The sequence below is a fragment of the Leguminivora glycinivorella genome, chromosome 4, assembly GCF_023078275.1.
Source record: "Leguminivora glycinivorella isolate SPB_JAAS2020 chromosome 4, LegGlyc_1.1, whole genome shotgun sequence".
In the NCBI taxonomy this organism is placed as follows: Eukaryota; Metazoa; Arthropoda; class Insecta; order Lepidoptera; family Tortricidae; genus Leguminivora; species Leguminivora glycinivorella.
In genome coordinates this window covers 12,780,406-12,797,776 of record NC_062974.1, presented here as the reverse complement: position 1 = coordinate 12,797,776, position 17,371 = coordinate 12,780,406, and the positions used below count along the sequence as shown (strand labels likewise).

At 35.4% G+C, this 17,371-nt stretch overlaps 1 protein-coding gene across 1 annotated transcript in view; it reads left to right on the top strand.

The window, feature by feature from the left end:
• Positions 1–1,013: 1,013 nt before the first annotated feature.
• The window catches only part of LOC125225419 (major facilitator superfamily domain-containing protein 12-like), a 70,046-nt gene continuing 53,688 nt past the window's right edge, over positions 1,014–17,371 (top strand). The window contains exon 1 of the mRNA XM_048129133.1: positions 1,014–1,070. Within this exon, the coding sequence (XP_047985090.1) occupies positions 1,054–1,070 (17 nt within the window). The 5' untranslated portion in view covers positions 1,014–1,053. The remainder of the gene's footprint in view (positions 1,071–17,371) is intronic.

Here is a 17,371-nt window from a genome sequence, read left to right as displayed (position 1 = left end):
AATTTCAAAAAATGATTTTGATGTTGGTCTTCTCTGACAGGCTTCTAATGGGCATATCACCCTATTAATTACTTTTGTTATTACATACTATATTGAAATGGTTCCATAGGAAATATGTATTAAACAAAAGACACCGAGGAACAATTTTTATTCTTTTATTATTAATATTTAAATTTCCAATATACGAACTTTCGTTACGAACATCAAGGTAAAAAAGTTAAAATATATTACGGACAGTGTCGCAATACAGACAGGGTAATACTTGTGGATTAGGTGGCAGACCGCCGGTCGACTCCCGGACTATTATCAATATTTAAATTGTAAATCTGTTATCGATGGCTGCTGCTCGGAATCAGATGGAATATATTATGATTTCTTTCAGAACTTAGCAACTTTACACGTGACATTTACTTAATGTGTATACCTAAATTATTATTTACTCGTACCTAATTATTAATTACCCGTTCTTCAAATGTTACAATATAAATTACTCTCCCACTGTTGACTTACAGCATTCTTGCTTTTCATTATTACAGACTCTTTCACTTGTCGTTGTATCATGCGACCGTTAGCTCGTCAGAGTCGTGCGAAAGCGACTTCCATTTACCGATCCGAAAGTCGCATCCACTGTTGCTACTGTTCCTAATAGTGTCTTAAAATCGTCCGCTTGTAGCCTGTGTATAGGTAGCAGACACAATAGTACGCCGAGCGTTGCTGCATTCACGGAAACTGGTTAGTTTTCACGATCAAACCTAGTATAATAGCTACCGCTTCTATCGCTTAGTCATCGGACCATGTCTGTACATAGTTAGTTGCTATTTTTAACTCGATTTCCTTTTGCTCTTAACACGACCCATTGTAAAAGCAACCAGTTAATGAAAACCGTTTCAGATCACTGATTCAGACTGCCACTTCGAAGGTTTTAATTACTTAAACGAGAATTAAATACCTATGTGTTTTGAACTGTTTTTAGTAAGTATACCTACCTTTTTCAATGGCTGCGTATTTTTCAGATTCCCGAATTAAAAATACTCTTTGAAACGAATCAACGTCATGCGGGTTTTATATTGGTAAGCGTTTTCTATTTTATTCATTCGCGAACACATTATATAGTATTATAAAATGTAAATACTGTATTTAATTAAATTATGATAAATAATTGCTCACGTAATTTTAAAACTTTCTAGAGCAATAGGGACAGGTTGTATTCCTGGTTGGTCACTATAATAATTTAGGTAAAAATTAAGTTCTATAAATTAAGTACATTAATATAACAATAGGTTGGTACTTAGGCATCATGTACCTTTCACTATCAGTTATATACTATGTAGATGTACCTACTTTGTTCCTTGAATCCCGACGTCGTGCTCGGCTTTCTTCTATCACGCGGAGGTCACTCTACAAATATTAGCTCAAACCTACTTAGTTTACGGAGTGTTGCTGTCTTGTTGACACACTTCCCACGTCGGAAAATTAGTTCACTTCCTACAGGTCAAAGTGTATCCCCAACTTGTTTTATGATGTTGGGTGATAAAGCCTGACAAGATGTTATTTGACCCTGAAAGAGTGTCACTACAAATCCCTTTCATATGACAGTAATGTGCAGACGTTATATGTAATGGGGACAGCTTGTACTGGTTATGGTTACCCGTTAATATTTGTAGAAAATTAAAACATGGTTTTAGAGAATTAAAATTAATAAGCAAGGTTTTAAGACTCGTTACTTCTTTCCGCACAGTCGAAAATCCATGAATCTTGTGCCTTGAAGTCGTCGATTTTTATTTTCTTTTTGCGTGGGACCTTGTTTTATACTGGTGGCAATTATGGAACGGCCTCCTTATTTATATAAATATTTTTAATTTAAATTTTATTTATATAAATATAATTAAAAATAAGAATAAAAAATATACTAGGCTAAATCGAAACCAACTAATCAATACAAGAGAACCCCACTATAAACTGTCAGTACCGGACAAGTCAACAAATCCTTCATCCTTTTTTTAACCGCCGCCCCAAATGTCAAGGAAGGGGGCTCTCAATTCGTCTGTATTTTTTTTAAGGTTTGTTTTCGATATCTTCCTCCTTACTGGATCGATTTTGAAAATGTTTTTTTATTGAATGTATATAGATACAGATTGGTCCCATTTTCATCAAAACCTAGTTCTGATTATGGGATCCTGGAGAAATCGAGGGAACTCCTCAAATCCTAAAATAGTGAATTTTGTGCTTTTATAAGAACGACATGCGTTTAAGTCCAGAACAGTGACATTTGGTGTAGTGGAACCGCTGATGATAATCAGGACGGAACTCCTGAAATCTGAACGGCACACTTATAGTGACTTTGGTATTTTTATAAGAACAGTATGCATATTTGTTCAGAACAGTGAAATTTTGTGCAGTAGAACTGCTGATGATGAGCAGAACGGAACGCCTTAACGACGCGTAGCTCATGTTTTTTCTCTTCGTTATGTTCGTTTAGCATGTTGGGTTTTCATGCCACATTTTGGACCAGCTCAAGTTCTAGTCATGGGACCCATGGGGAAGCACACGTATAGTGACTTTATTTTTATGAGAATATCAAGACGTACTGGACGTACATTACAATTTTTACATTTGATGAAGTGGAACTGCTGATGATGGTCAGCGGAGCATAGCTCATGTTGGGAGATTTCTTCTTTGCTATGTTTATATTGAGTTTTCAAGTCAAATTTTGTCATGCTCGATTTATAATCGGATTCATGAGGAATTGATCCAACTCCTCGGACCTTAACAGTATACATATGTATATTCATATGGATTCTCATCAAATAATCAAAGTTTTACATTGAAAATAGTTAAAAAAAATAACATTTCTACATAATCCAACATTCGCAAGTTTCTTTCACCAGAATCCCAAAAGCGACGATTTCTGTTTCTTAAAAATTATGTTGTAAGTAATTTATCACGTTCAGTATAATTATTTTCACTTTTATTAATATTATTTTGGGCAAAATTGCGATGCAATTTAAGAAAATTTAATAGTTATTTGTTATACAAGGGGGCATAATGGATTGTATTTTAAAAATTAATACAATCCGTACAATACTTCAGGCAAAGGATGTTTCAATCTGCCAAGGATTTTTATTGCACAACCAAAATTTTACTATTAAGCTGTAAAATATATTATACGGTATTAAAAATGCATTTTATTTATGTTTTACAATTTTTTCAGTGTGTTTTGCATTTATTTCGTAAAATTTAACTCAGATAAATTGTTATAATTTACAATCTGACAATATGCTCTCTACTCGCGCTTGACCGCGGGCTTACGCGAGGCACCCACCGTTGCCTAGCAACGGAGAGTACAACAGATCAAAATAAAGTACAATTTTAGTTCAATTATATGATTTATATGCTTTTTTGAACGTTGCATTTAATTTATATGCAGTATTTTCGTGTTTGTTTTCGTTCAAAAAGTGTTTGTTATCAAAAACAATGGATTTAATATGAATATTGAATAATCTGATGTAGATCAAGATACACTACTGGTCGCGCCGCCGGTTGAAGGTTTTGCCTTATGACTGTTTCCTCTGTATTTTTCTCTCAAATGTGATGAAAAACATTGTGTGTAACTCGGGGAGTATGAATATTACTAACTCGAGTCTTTAAATTTCCGGCAAGCCGTCGCGATTTAACTTACTCTCGTTAGTAATGTTCTAATTTCCCACTAGTTGTTGCACAATGTACTATTTTTACTTTGGTATTAATATTATTTTGGGCAAAACACGTTTTCCGAGCTAGTTAGGAAAATTTAAAATATTTACTTCTTGTTTACATCACTGACATCGTCGTCAAAGTTATGGAAATAACTTTGACGACGGGTGTCAAATAGTAATCCTTGCTCCGCAGCGTGGCGAGGGTCAAATAAAAACTTGTCAGGCTATACATTTTTTTTAACCGCCGCCTCAAATCTCTCAAGGAAGGAAGGTTCTCAATTCGTCTGTATGATTTTTTTTTTTTTTTTTTTTTTTATGTTTGTTCCACGATATCTTCGTCGTTACTGGACCGAATTTTTTTTTTAAATTTTTGATTGAATGTATATGCATACAGATTGGTCCCATTTTTCTCAGAACCCAGTTCTGATGATGGGATCCTGGAGAAATCGAGGGAACTCCTCAAATCTGAAAGGCACACGTATGGTGATTTTTGTGTTTTTTAAGGAACAACATGCATTTACGTACGGAACAGTGATATTTGGTGCAGTGGAACTGCTGATGATGGTCAGAACGGAACTCCTCAAATCTGAACGGCACGCTTATAGTGACTTTGGTATTTTTATAAGAACAGCATGCACTTACGTCCAGAACAGTGACATTTGGTGCAGTGGAACTGCTGATGATGGTCAGAACCGAACTCCTCAAATCTGAACGGCATACTTATAGTAACTATGGTATTTTTATAAGAACAGCATGCACTTACGTCCAGAACAGTGACATTTGGTGCAGTGGAACTGCTGATGAAGATCAGAACGGAACTCTTTAAATCTGAACGGGACACTTATAGTGACTTTGGTATTTTTATGAGAATGCATGCATTTAATTTCAGAACAGTGACATTTATTTAGTTATGTTTGTTAAGAATATTGAGTTTTCAAGTCAAATTTTGTCAAGCTTCGATTTTTTATAATCGGATTCATGAGGGATTGAGGAAACTCCTCAAACCTTAACGGTATGCGTATATTTATTTGTGTTGCCATCAAATATTTAAAGCATTAAAAGCAGTTTTAAAAAATACCTACATATTTCTACATAATCCAATATCGCAAGTAGCTTTCACCAGAACCCCAAATGCGGCGGTTTTTTTTTCTTAAAAATTATCAGTAGGTACAGTCAACCAATTGGAACCCTAGACCACTGTAGAACTGTCATATACGTTACGTTATAAGTATGAAATCTCTTACTACTTGTCATTTTGACATGGTTGTACATTGGCCTAGGGTTCTAATTGGTTGACTGTACATATTGTGATTTTTTCCCTTTTTCCCTTATCACGTCGAAACTTCAAAGGGCCATAGGTAAGTACCTACTGAAAATGTCGTTCAATACATAGGCGAAAAGAAAATTCATAACTTGTGTCGGTTTAAAACACTCCTTTCGGTCAGGTTTTAATTTATCGCCACTCGTTTCGAACCTCTTCTTTATCGCACTTGTATCGTACGTAAGGAAAACAATTACTATGCAAATAAGCCAGACGTTATTTACTAAGTTGTAACTAGAAATAGTTTTGCGCGTAGTCCTAAGTCTATTATATTAATAGTTAAATTTATGATATATACAATTTTTGACCACATTTGCTTCTTTCGAGGCTAGGTAAAAATTAGTGATCATTTCGATCCACATTTCAAAAGACACAAAAATGCCGGTGAATGTCATATTTTAAATTAAGTAGCTTATTTAATCGTATGGCGATGTGTTACAAACAGGCAAAATAAGGCAACATCCAAGTTTTGCAACCACTGCACAGCATTGGGCGTCAAGTCCAGTAGATCACCCGGGCTATCCGAGTATGCGCGAAGTGGGCACCGCTGTATGATATGCTCCATAGTCTGGTCATTACTTCAGGTCAGGTGATTACTTATATTTATAATTGTATGAATTGTATTATATTACTATTGTATTGTTTGTTGTACCACAACTTGTACCTAATAATACTGTATTGACGTGTACCTGTATGTTACCAATAAAGATTATCTTATCTTATCTTATCTGGTCTTCGGTGCCGCAGTCGCAAAGCGCGTAGTCTTCCATCCCCACTTATGCCGGAAAAAGTTGCATCGTCTGTGCCCGGTTCTTAGGCGGTTTAATTGACACCATCTTTCATGAAGAGGTTGGTTCCCTTGTTCATGGACGTCGGGTCGGCTGTCGTACCGTATTCCATTCTTGTTTCCAAAGCTGCTGTGCGTCGAAGTTTAAATTAGCTATCTATTCGTTTACATACAATATATTAAATTCCACAAAAATGATGTATAATTCCAATGAGTCTTATGATAGTTATGATGTTTTACGATATTTATGTATTGTATAATATACACGGTTAACATAGCACTGCTTCTCTCATCAAAAACCATTCCACCTTACGTCAACGCACCGTATTCAATTTTCATTCAAATTTAGCGTTCAGAGACAATGGCCCTAGGCCGGTACTATTCTCATAGCATCCACCGTAGCTATGAAACAGTTATAATAATCATATTATGATACTTGGTTAACAATAGCAAGTTAACAAGATATATCATTCGGTTTTTGCTTGAACGTTCAAGCAATATTAACTGGAAACAACTTATTACTGCCCCGGAGGCGTTCACCTGACTATGAACCTGGTACTATTAATTTATTTACCGAAGTAGGGCTAAGCAAATATAGCCTTCGTTTATTGTGGCCTTCAGGCAAAGATAAAAAGGGCAAATTTTTGTCGTAGATTTATTCCATTGTGTTTTTTACGTGTAGTAAGTAACTGTCGTTACTACTGTACAAAACTAGCCGAATTTCGCAAAGATATATGTATAAGAATTTGTTCTTTGCAGCTTCAGCCCGCCTTTTGTGTAATAAGAAGCTGTATTGCAACTGGACATTTTCGCGAAAAAAGATTCAAAAACTTTATTTTGTAAAATAGGTAAATTTAATGTTTTTCCTACTCAGAATCATGAGCCTTTCGATCCTACTAGGCGGAAAAAAGCGTCCCAAATTTAATTTTCCCACTTCGTTACTATCTTAGGCCTAGTTTTAGTGCTCTTAGTTTCCTACTAGTCAAATCAGCTTCTTTTAAGAACTGTCAAATCGATTTGCTAATATGGAATTACTATGAAACACAGGAGTGACGTCACGTTCAATTCTTTATATATTTCTCTTTGACTTATTAAATAGAAATTATGTTTAAACATAACTACTGTCCATATTTTTCTTCGAATTATGTGGTGCTTTATTTCGTGCACTGCATAAAGTATTTTAAGTATAGGAAACTAGCCTATTTTTCAAGCACTTTGTACAGCGGTTACAAAGTGGAAAGAATGCTAAATAATAAAAAAAATTGGGACCATTGTTTTCTCTCTCGTTTTTAGGGTTCCGTAGCCAAAATGGCAAAAACGGAACCCTTATAGTTTCGTCATGTCCGTCTGTCCGTCTGTCCGTCTGTCCGTCTGTCCGTCTGTCACAGCCGATTTACTCGGAAACTATAAGTACTACAGTGATGAAATTTGATGGGAATATGTGTTGTATGAACCGCTACAAAATTATGACACTAAATAGTAAAAAAAAGAATTGGGGGTGGGGCCCCCCATACATGTAACTGAGGGATGAAAATTTTTTTTTCGATGTACATACCCGTGTGGGGTATCAATGGAAAGGTCTTTTAAAATGATATAAAGTTTTCTAAAAAACATTTTTCTTAAAGTGAACGGTTTTTGAGATATCAGCTCTCAAAGTCGTAAAAAGTATGTCCCCCCCCCTCTATTTTTATAACTACGGGGTATAAAATTCTAAAAAAAATAGAGGTGATGCATGCTAATTAACTCTTTCAACGATTTTTGGTTTGATCAAAGTATCTCTTATAGTTTTTGAGATAGGTTGATTTAACTGTAATTTTGGCAGGTGTATAAATTGACATAATAAGTTTATTATATTTGCTGCTACGGAACCCTTTGTGCGCGAGCCCGACTCGCACTTGGCCGGTTTTTTATCCTAGATCGAAAGGGCTCGTGATTCTGAGTAGGAAAAAACATTAAATTTTCCTAAATACGTTAAAAAACATTGTTTTGGTGATTCTTCTCGCGAAAATGCTCAATGCCCAACTCCATGCTGCATCTGAACATTAGACATACAGGACATACTCTACTTTCACACCCCGCCAATGATACGTGCCGCGTTGTTAGCTTACTTAGTCCGATGTAATAATTACATAGTTATATAAACATGTATCTTAAACTTAGTCTATTCGCAAGTTTCTGCCATTGTGTATATTTGACTCGAGTTTCACTTTAGTTTTGTTTTGTTCTGAGCGTCGGCTGGTGAAATCCAACGTTCAAATCACGTGGACTGTTTGAAAACAACATTGACTAATGAAACAATAGCTAACTTCTAATATAAATATGCTAAAATAGAATACATATAGCCATTACCCAAGTTACCGCACATTTTTACGTAACTTTTTAACGCGATTTCGAAATTAGTAATAGATCGCTTATGATTATTTACAGCTAAATTTTTCATTTCACACGTATAATCTGTAACTTCGCTGCCACCGTGCTTGTGAATCTTGTGATCCCACTCATCCGCGCTTTATCACTGCGTACACGCGTACTAAAGTGTTTTCCCCTCACTAACTCGGAAACACGTGTTTTGTCCTTTAATACCAGCGGGTAAAAACGCATTTTATCCACTAGTGGGTAAAGTAATTTGCCCTTGAATAAAGTCAAATTAACTGCTTTAAAATTGATAAAAGTAGGTGAATCTAGTAATAAAGATGATTTACCACCTGTGGAACTACTGGAAGCAGTGATAAACGCATTTTTTGCGTTGTAGTTTCCTCGCTATAGTGAGGGGAAAAGTTTTGTGTTACACTCGGGTGCAAATGTATTTTACTTCTCGTGTGTTAAAAAACTCGCAAGTTCAGGATTCTATTCTCGAATCTTCAACTCAACTATAGAATCCTTTCACTTGCTCGTTTCTCAATTCCACACTCGGCGTTAAAATACAACTTTGCCCCCTTGTATAACAAATAACTATTAAACGGTAGGCAATTAGACATTGTCTGCCTCGAGTTATGAAATTTATAAAAGTGCATGTATATAATATGTATTTAATAAATTAATAAATATTGGGGGACATTTATATTAGGGTACCTAGGTAATATGCGGCGGCGGCGGCTTAACATATATCTACATATAAAAGAACCATGAGTCAAGTCAGGAACAAAATATCTGTATTCATCACATCACCAATAAATGCTCTGACCGTGCTAAGCCCACTCTACCAACTAAACCTGACCGGTCATCAATAATTTAAGTAATCACATAAATCACCATAACCATACATATAGGTAAGTATGAGTACATTATAAACTGAAACCAATATCATATACTACTACTACTAAGTACATCGACGTAACAAATGTCTCCGGCTTCAGCACCGACCACAGGCGGGCTTGATTTACATTCCTTACATTTCCTTAAGATTATCTCGAGAATTTTGTGAAGCTTTTTATCCCTATGTATGAATTGCAACATAGGGATAAAAAGCAAAGGAAATTTTCTGATATGTTTAAAGTTGTATGTACGGAAACAATACCTCAGCAGTTCTCAAAAAGTTTGTACAAAAATTTAAGAAAAAGCTAAATTTCTTTTTATTATTCCTATTTTGTTACCAAATTTTTTTGATGAATTGAGATTTTAGTAAGTTTCATTTCGTCATTAAGGTTCTCTAGTATCTATATTTTCTTAATTATAACAATTATCCTGTATATATCTCACGAAAGTCGACTTATATTACTAAATGTTGGTAACAAAATAGGATCAATTAAAATTTGCTGACGTGGCTATGTACAAACTTTCTGAGAACTGCTCACCTAAGCATTTTTGAATAAAGCACCTAGAACTTAAATAGATATCTCGTAACCAGCTTTCTAACCGAACTCTATGACTTCTATAAAAATTAACTTTTTAACAAATAAAATAAAACCGCCTTCAAAAAAAGCGTGTTACAAAACACGGAGAAACTAAAAAGCCAAAAATAATAAACCTTCGAATTCAGATTTCTTATCAGATAATGCAATAATCTAAACATCCAAATTATAAACAAATCAATTATTTTTGTAGTCGGTACCAGACCTGTTCGTCGCCTTGCTATTTCCTGTTTGCCCCACCCAACCATACGCAGGCTGGCCCCGACTCCAAAAATAATTGATTTGTTTATAATTTGGATGTTTAGATTATTGCAATCCGATAAGAAATCTGAATTCAAAGGTTTATTATTTTTGGCTTTTTAGTTTCTCCGTGTTTTGTAACACGCTTTTTTTGAAGGCGGTTTTATTTTTTTTGTTAAAAAGTTAATTTATTTGTTGATTTTTAGTGGTTCCTAGTGATATTATATGTATCAGTCCGAATATATGTACAGTAGTGAAAGAATTATCCTTTAACTCCTAACCATTGAGGAGTTCGACCTTCCATCATCAGCTCAGCCACATAAAATTATTACCATCAGGCGTAAATACTGGTGTACCTTTGAAAAATACACTAAAATAAAAACATTACATGTGCCTATAACATTTGAAGAGTTCCCTCGATTTCTCCAAGATCCCATCATCAGACCCCGACTTGGTGCCAATGGGACCATCTCGGGGGTATACCCGTTCGATCAAAAAAAAATTTTGAAAATCGGTCCACGATTCTCGGAGATATCGAGTAACATACATACAAAAAAAAAAACATTCAGTCGAATTGAGAACCTCCTCCTTTTTTTTTGAAGTCGGTTAAAAAAGTAGTACATTGAACTTAGCGCGATTCTTAGCAATCTACAGATGTATTTTCTCGACTTTACAACATGTTGGGGGCTAACGAGGGATGACTTTCATTGACTTTTCGATTTTGATACAGTCAGTTTCTAGAATACTTCGTGAACAAAGGGCCGTAGCTGAGGCATGAATGTGGTTTTAACCAAATTGTTAAGGCTGATTAGAGTTTATTGTATAAAGTGGAGTACTTAGCTAATTAAACATATCCAACAAGTTAAACCACAACGATAGTCGGCGGTGAGCCGACGTCGAGGTCAGAGTGAAACTTCAAAACCGACCGACCCGAGGCGCAGGTTTTAGAACTATCGCATAATTCGCTTCGCTACGTCTACGACTGATACGCGCCCTATCTAATCGAATCTAACGGAAAACGTCATTTCACTACTAAACGTCATTTCAACTAAAGTTCTATAAAAAAATTACATAGTATTTGGTACTAGCAAAGCTGTTTAAACGGATACACACTTTTGAACCATAAGTTTAAAAAATATGAAAAAAATCAAAAAAGTAGAACTTTATAAAGACTTTCTAGGAAAATTGTTTTCAACTTGAGGCTGAGCTGAGCTTGAGGTTTAGTAGTTTTTGAGGAAAAATACGGAAAACTACGGAACCCTACACTGAGCGTGGCCCGACACGCTCTTGGCCGGTTTTTATTTATATAACTTATATGAAACATCACTTAGTTCAAATTTTAACAGCATGCGCTGCGATCGCTTTTTAGGGTTCCGTAGTCGACTAGGAACCCTTATAGTTTCGCCATGTCTGTCTGTCCGTCCGTCCGTCCGTCCGTCCGCGGTTAATCTCAGTAACCGTTAGCACTAGAAAGCTGAAATTTGGTACCAATATGTATATCGATCACGCCAACAAAGTGCAAAAATAAAAAATGGAAAAAAATGTTTTATTACGGTACCCCCCCTACATGTAAAGTGGGGGCTGATATTTTTTTTCTTTCCAACCCCAACATGTGATATATTGTTGGATCGGTATTAAAAAATGAATAAGGGTTTTCTGAGATCGTTTTTTGATAATGTTAATATTTTCGGAAATAATCGCTCCTAAAGGAAAAAAAAGTGCGTCCCCCCCCCTCTAACTTTTGAACCATATGTTTAAAAAATATTAAAAAAATCACAAAAGTAGAACTTTATAAAGACTTTCTAGGAAAATTGTTTTGAACTTGATAGGTTCAGTAGTTTTTGAGAAAAATTCGAAAAACTACGGAACCCTACACTGAGCGTGGCCCGACACGCTCTTGGCCGGTTTTGTTACCATGGCTTTTCCAGCGATAAAGACCATACAGAAGTCACAATACAGTAGCGCTGCTGCACTCCAACTAGACACCATTACGTAGCAGCGAGCAAAGCATGTTAGGAATTTACAGTTGATTTCGTCTCGTAAATAAGAGCATTTTCAGAATTTGGGACCTTCCAATTAGCGTAAGTTGTTAACAAAAATTAACTCACTGTCAGCTTTGTGACGATAATTAAGCAAGAAATTTCTATAAAAATATTGTTTTTGTGTTAATTACATAAACTTTAAGCGATAATCTACATTCAGAATGTAAAAAAACGTGTGCATCAGAATGACTGACCAAAGTGGCAGATCGATGTTGGAGTACCATCAGCATTTACTACCTATTTGCTACTATTTACTACCTATATTGACATATTTGCTACCTAAGTGACATATTTGCACAAAAAAACTAAATTTTTAGACAGATTTTAAGGTTAATAATTGTCGTCACAAAACTGACAGCGAGATAATTTTTGTTAACTTACGCTAATTGGGGTGTCCCAAATTTTGAAAATGCCAATAAGATAAGAAAAAAAACATAATATTAAGTAGGTATATTATAGGTACTTACCTATTTTTAGGAGTAACAGAAAATAAATTGTAGATGTTAAAAAGTGCCGAGCGATACTTTCCGTCTGAAAATCGTGTGCTAAATTTTATACATAAATAAGGGTTCACATGAAGGTTGCCTGCCTGGATCCGGGTCGGAGGTTACTTCTATCTGATGTATTTATAAATAGCTTAATTAGCACCTTTCATAATATACCTACGCACCACACATAAGCAATGTATTGTGTTGTTCTGAAGGTATGATTATTTTCTATTTTTATGGGTTAATTATTAATTTTCAATCGAAATTCTTATGTTTTTAAGAAATGGTGCATGTAGTTTGCCTTTTACCGGTCCGAAAACTGCCAAATACAAATTAATCCATGCTAACAAAAGCTTATCCGATAATACATACACCAATCAAACACAACAACCGTCCCAACCGCCGATAATTAATTACGCGTAATGAATGATGTTTCGTTCGGAGAGTGCGGCGAAAGGAGCAGCATTGAGAGCTATTTTCACACTGTGGCGTTGCTTAGGGCGTATAATCGTTGCTATGAACCGTCAGGCTATCCATTGTAACTGGCGCCTCGAAATCTATAACAACTACCTATGTCTAACACAAGAACGAGAACAGTGCCCCGAACCATGGACGACGTTATTGAATATCAAAGTCACGGAAACTGCCGGCCGATTCGCCGAGAGGTACAACTATACTACTAGCCCCGATGCATTGTTTTCGTCTAGTCAGACCATTTTTTGAGGTTCTCCTTTTTGTACAAAAGTAATGACTTAATTCAAAAATCATTAATGTTTAATACGAATACTAATCTAATTTATTTTTTGTGGCAGTATTGTACAATAACTAAATCTAAATACAAGAAATATCATTGATACTGAAAGGGAAAAAATGACGATTTTTATTTTATCTTTTATCGATGGGTATTATAATACATTACTGATGTAAGGCGGCCCAAGGAAAGTAACTAAGTTCTGCTAATAAACTAAAAACAAATTTTAAAGCCTATGCATGCAGAACTGCTATAGGAGAGGAGAACGTGATTAAGACAACATTTTTTTTAAGTTCTTTTTTTTACAATATAAATCACATGCAACTTTATTTTTCAATTAAAATAAACTATATTAGGGTAATTTTACAATTCTCACCACTGAGTCGTGATATACCTACATGTGTAGACGTTATTAGAATAAACATAATTTTTAAGAAAAAAAAACCGTCGCCTTTCGGGTTCTGGTGAAAGCTACTTGCGAATGTTGGATTATGTAGAAATGTGTAAGTATTTTTTAAAACTGCTTTTAATGCTTTAATTATTAGATGGCAACACAAATGAATATACGTATAACGTTAAGGTTTGAGGAGTTTCCTCAATTCCTCATGAATCCGATTATATTATAAGAAATCGAAGCTTGACAAACTTTGACTTGAAAACTCAATATGCTTAACAAACATAACTAAATAAATGTCACTGTTCTGAACTTAAATGCATGCTTTTCTTACAAAAATACCAAAGTCACTATGAGTGTGTCGTTCAGATTTGAGGAGTTCGGTTCTGACTATCATTAGCAGTTCCACTGCACCAAATGTCACTGTTCTGGACGTAAGTGCATGCTGTTCTTATAAAAATACCAAAGTCACTATAAGCGTGCCGTTCAGATTTGAGGAGTTCGGTTCTGACCATCATCAGCAGTTTCACTGTACCAAATGTCACTGTTCTAGACGTAAGCGCATGCTGTTCTTATAAAAATGGCAAAGTCACTATAAGCGTGCCGTTCAGATTTGAGGAGTTTGGTTCTGGCCATCATCAGCAGTTCCACTGCACCAAATGTCTCTGTTCTGGACGAAAGTCACTATAAGCGCATGAGGAGTGTTCTTATAAAAATACCAAAAAAATACCAAAGTCACTATAAGCGTGCCGTTCAGATTTAAAGAGTTCTGTTCTGGCCATCATCAGCAGTTCCACTGCACCAAATGTCACTGTTCTGTACCTAAATGCATGCTGTTCCTTTAAAAACACAAAAATCACCATATGTATGCCTTTCAGATTCGAGGAGTTCCCTCGATTTCTCCAGGATCCCATCATCAGAACTGGGTTCTGAGAAAAATGGGACCAATCTGTATGCATATACATTCAATCAAAAAAAAATTCAAAATCGGTCCAGTAACGACGGAGATATCGAGGAACAAAAAACATACAGACGACTTGATAACCGTCCTTCTTGAGAGATATGAGGCGACGGTTAAAAAAAAAAACATACAGACGACTTGATAACCGTCCTTCTTGAGAGATATGAGGCGACGGTTAAAAATATTTCTGTATTACTAGACGAACTCTTCTGCATCGGGGCTAGTAGTATACCTATATACCGCATCTCGAGATCGACCGACTTCACCGGCTCGATGAAATGATTCTCTATTGTGAACCCCAGAAACTTTATTCCTTTTCAAATTACAATTTACTAGAATAATTTAATCATACATATTAATGAGCTGATAATGAATAATGGAAGGCGTATAAATAGTCCTAGCACTTTTCACAATAAAATATCGTGCAATACTTTGCGAGGCGTTAACTTATAAATATTTAAACCGAATGACGCGCCAGGAAATAAAATTCCGTTGATAACAACAAAAATGCAACGCACTTTTTATATTTTCCAGCTTCCGCTACAAAACTGAGGCAATGTTTTCGTCAGACAATGACAATTTTTCAAAGCTACGCTTTATAAACAACGCCGCAGCGCAATCGCAATGCGTAGCAAATAAATTCAGTGGGCTATCGCACGCAAAAGTACGCGTATTGTGCATTTTTTGTGAATGTAATATGCAACTTTAACACGATAAAATTTTGTTCCACGGCCATTGTTTGAGCTCTATCCATTTCAACATCGCAGAATTATCAAACAATACCTGTAAATGATTTAAGGATAAGTTCATCGACTGATGTAATAAACGATAATTATCAGATACTGAGTGTAATTCTCATGTTTGTTTTTACCTCACGCTCGTAAGTCTGTCTAATAGTGCCACGATAAATGCGGCAGCCAAGCTAATGAATTTGCTATATGTTTTAGATCTGTTCGCGATTTCTTCGCAAAGCTCGAATGTGCACCTAAATAGTGGTAAACGCGAGATACTCTGAGAATCCTTTTAATTAATGATACAGAGAGAAATAGGAATGAACTTAATTAACATGGCTGCACGGATGCGACTGCAACCTGTTCATCGATTGCATAATTACGAGCGTCCGAGAACTTGGACTTCAGATAACTTTTTAAATGAAGCCGGCTAAAGCTTGTGAAACATGATTGTATCAAACTAAAGCTATTAAGGTTCCGCAAACTACTTGAAACAAGTGTTTGTGACCTGACTCTAAGCGGAAAGTCTTTTTACAAATTCAAAGAGTTGTAACATACTATAAAAATTATAAATACAATCACTATGATTTCTTGTGTGTTTGTTAGGGACTTTCAAAGAGCAAAATCGAAATATCTTTTCAGTAATTATGAGGTACCTGTGTATACTAAAACTTAGGTTTCTGTCTCGATGTACCTGTACTAAAATATCGGTTTCCGTCACGAAAGTCCAATGGATTGGTTAGTTAGTTTTTTCTAGAGAAGTGACAAAATTTAATGGGTTCTTAATCTACAAAAAGTGAAACAATCGCAAGGCCTTTCTGGTTAAGTTAGACCAGCCCAGGATCGAGCGATCTCGGTCTATCCCGATGGATAAGTCCCCAAGTACATGAAAAGAGGCCTAGGCTTAGATTGGTCAGTAATGGCCGATTCAAGGATACGCTGATAATGATGATGATGGCGAAGAAGTGTAAATACGATTCATATGAAAATGAAGAAAGAAAAGAACAGGTTTTTTTATCAATTATTTACATGAAATAATAAATGCATAATACCTCATACAAACTGATAATGATAATTCGTCGCTACTTTTAAAAAATCTCGTATCTCACGCTGTTCCTCAAAGTTGAAAGTCTCGCAGTAAGTCTATATGCATTTCATACATACTTACTACAATTTTCTTTTCATTGACAGACGAAGATACAAGTTTTTTTTTAAAGTAGTGACGAATTGTGTAATAAGTACACAAATGTCTATGCAATGTGTGTCTGAAATAAGTGATTATAATTATGTATGTAGGTTGAGTAGATTCGACAAATACATTTCAGATACATTTATATGAGTAGGTTAATAACACTCGTTAATTGACACTACTCCGCCGAAGGAAAGTAATATTTTTAAATTTCGCTTTGTAGGTCAAATAAATATAGTTAACTATAGTCAATTTAAGCGAATCAACGGAACGGGGACATAATATTGTACGGGCACTTATGAGTTATTTTTACTTTGGAGCGTGCATTCGTCTCAGGCAGCCAATATAAGTGTGAGCTTTATATTCATATAATTTAAACAAAGGTCAAGACGTTAGTTAGACTGGATGGTAAAAGGCGATTGTGTAAAAATGATGACGGTCCTAATACGGTTCTAATGTATAATATATCAGCGTGTGTTGTGTGACGTGCCGCACATTCCATTTTTATTGTCCGTTAGTCGAATGCACAAATTAACTTTGCGTATAAACTTTACAATGTGGACTTAACAGTTAGCTAAAAATAACTGCGTATACATACGAGTATTCGTATTGTGGTAAATTACTCACTCAGTAAAGTTAAATAGGGAATGGAAGTTCGTCTTTATAAGCGCGCCCTTCTCTGCTGCGCCTATGCTGCTGAAACTAATCGCCAATAAAATCACAAAAAATATATCTGGTGGGATGTACCTACATCGCAGCAAGTAATCTTGATGTGTTTTTCCAGTGTACTTCCATTTAATTAATCTATATCCTGCTATATTACAATATCCTGCTATATTCATTTTCTTGCACAAAATATATCATATTCAAAAACGTGAACGTAGAAAAATATTTAAAGACGAACCAAACAATTACTACCTG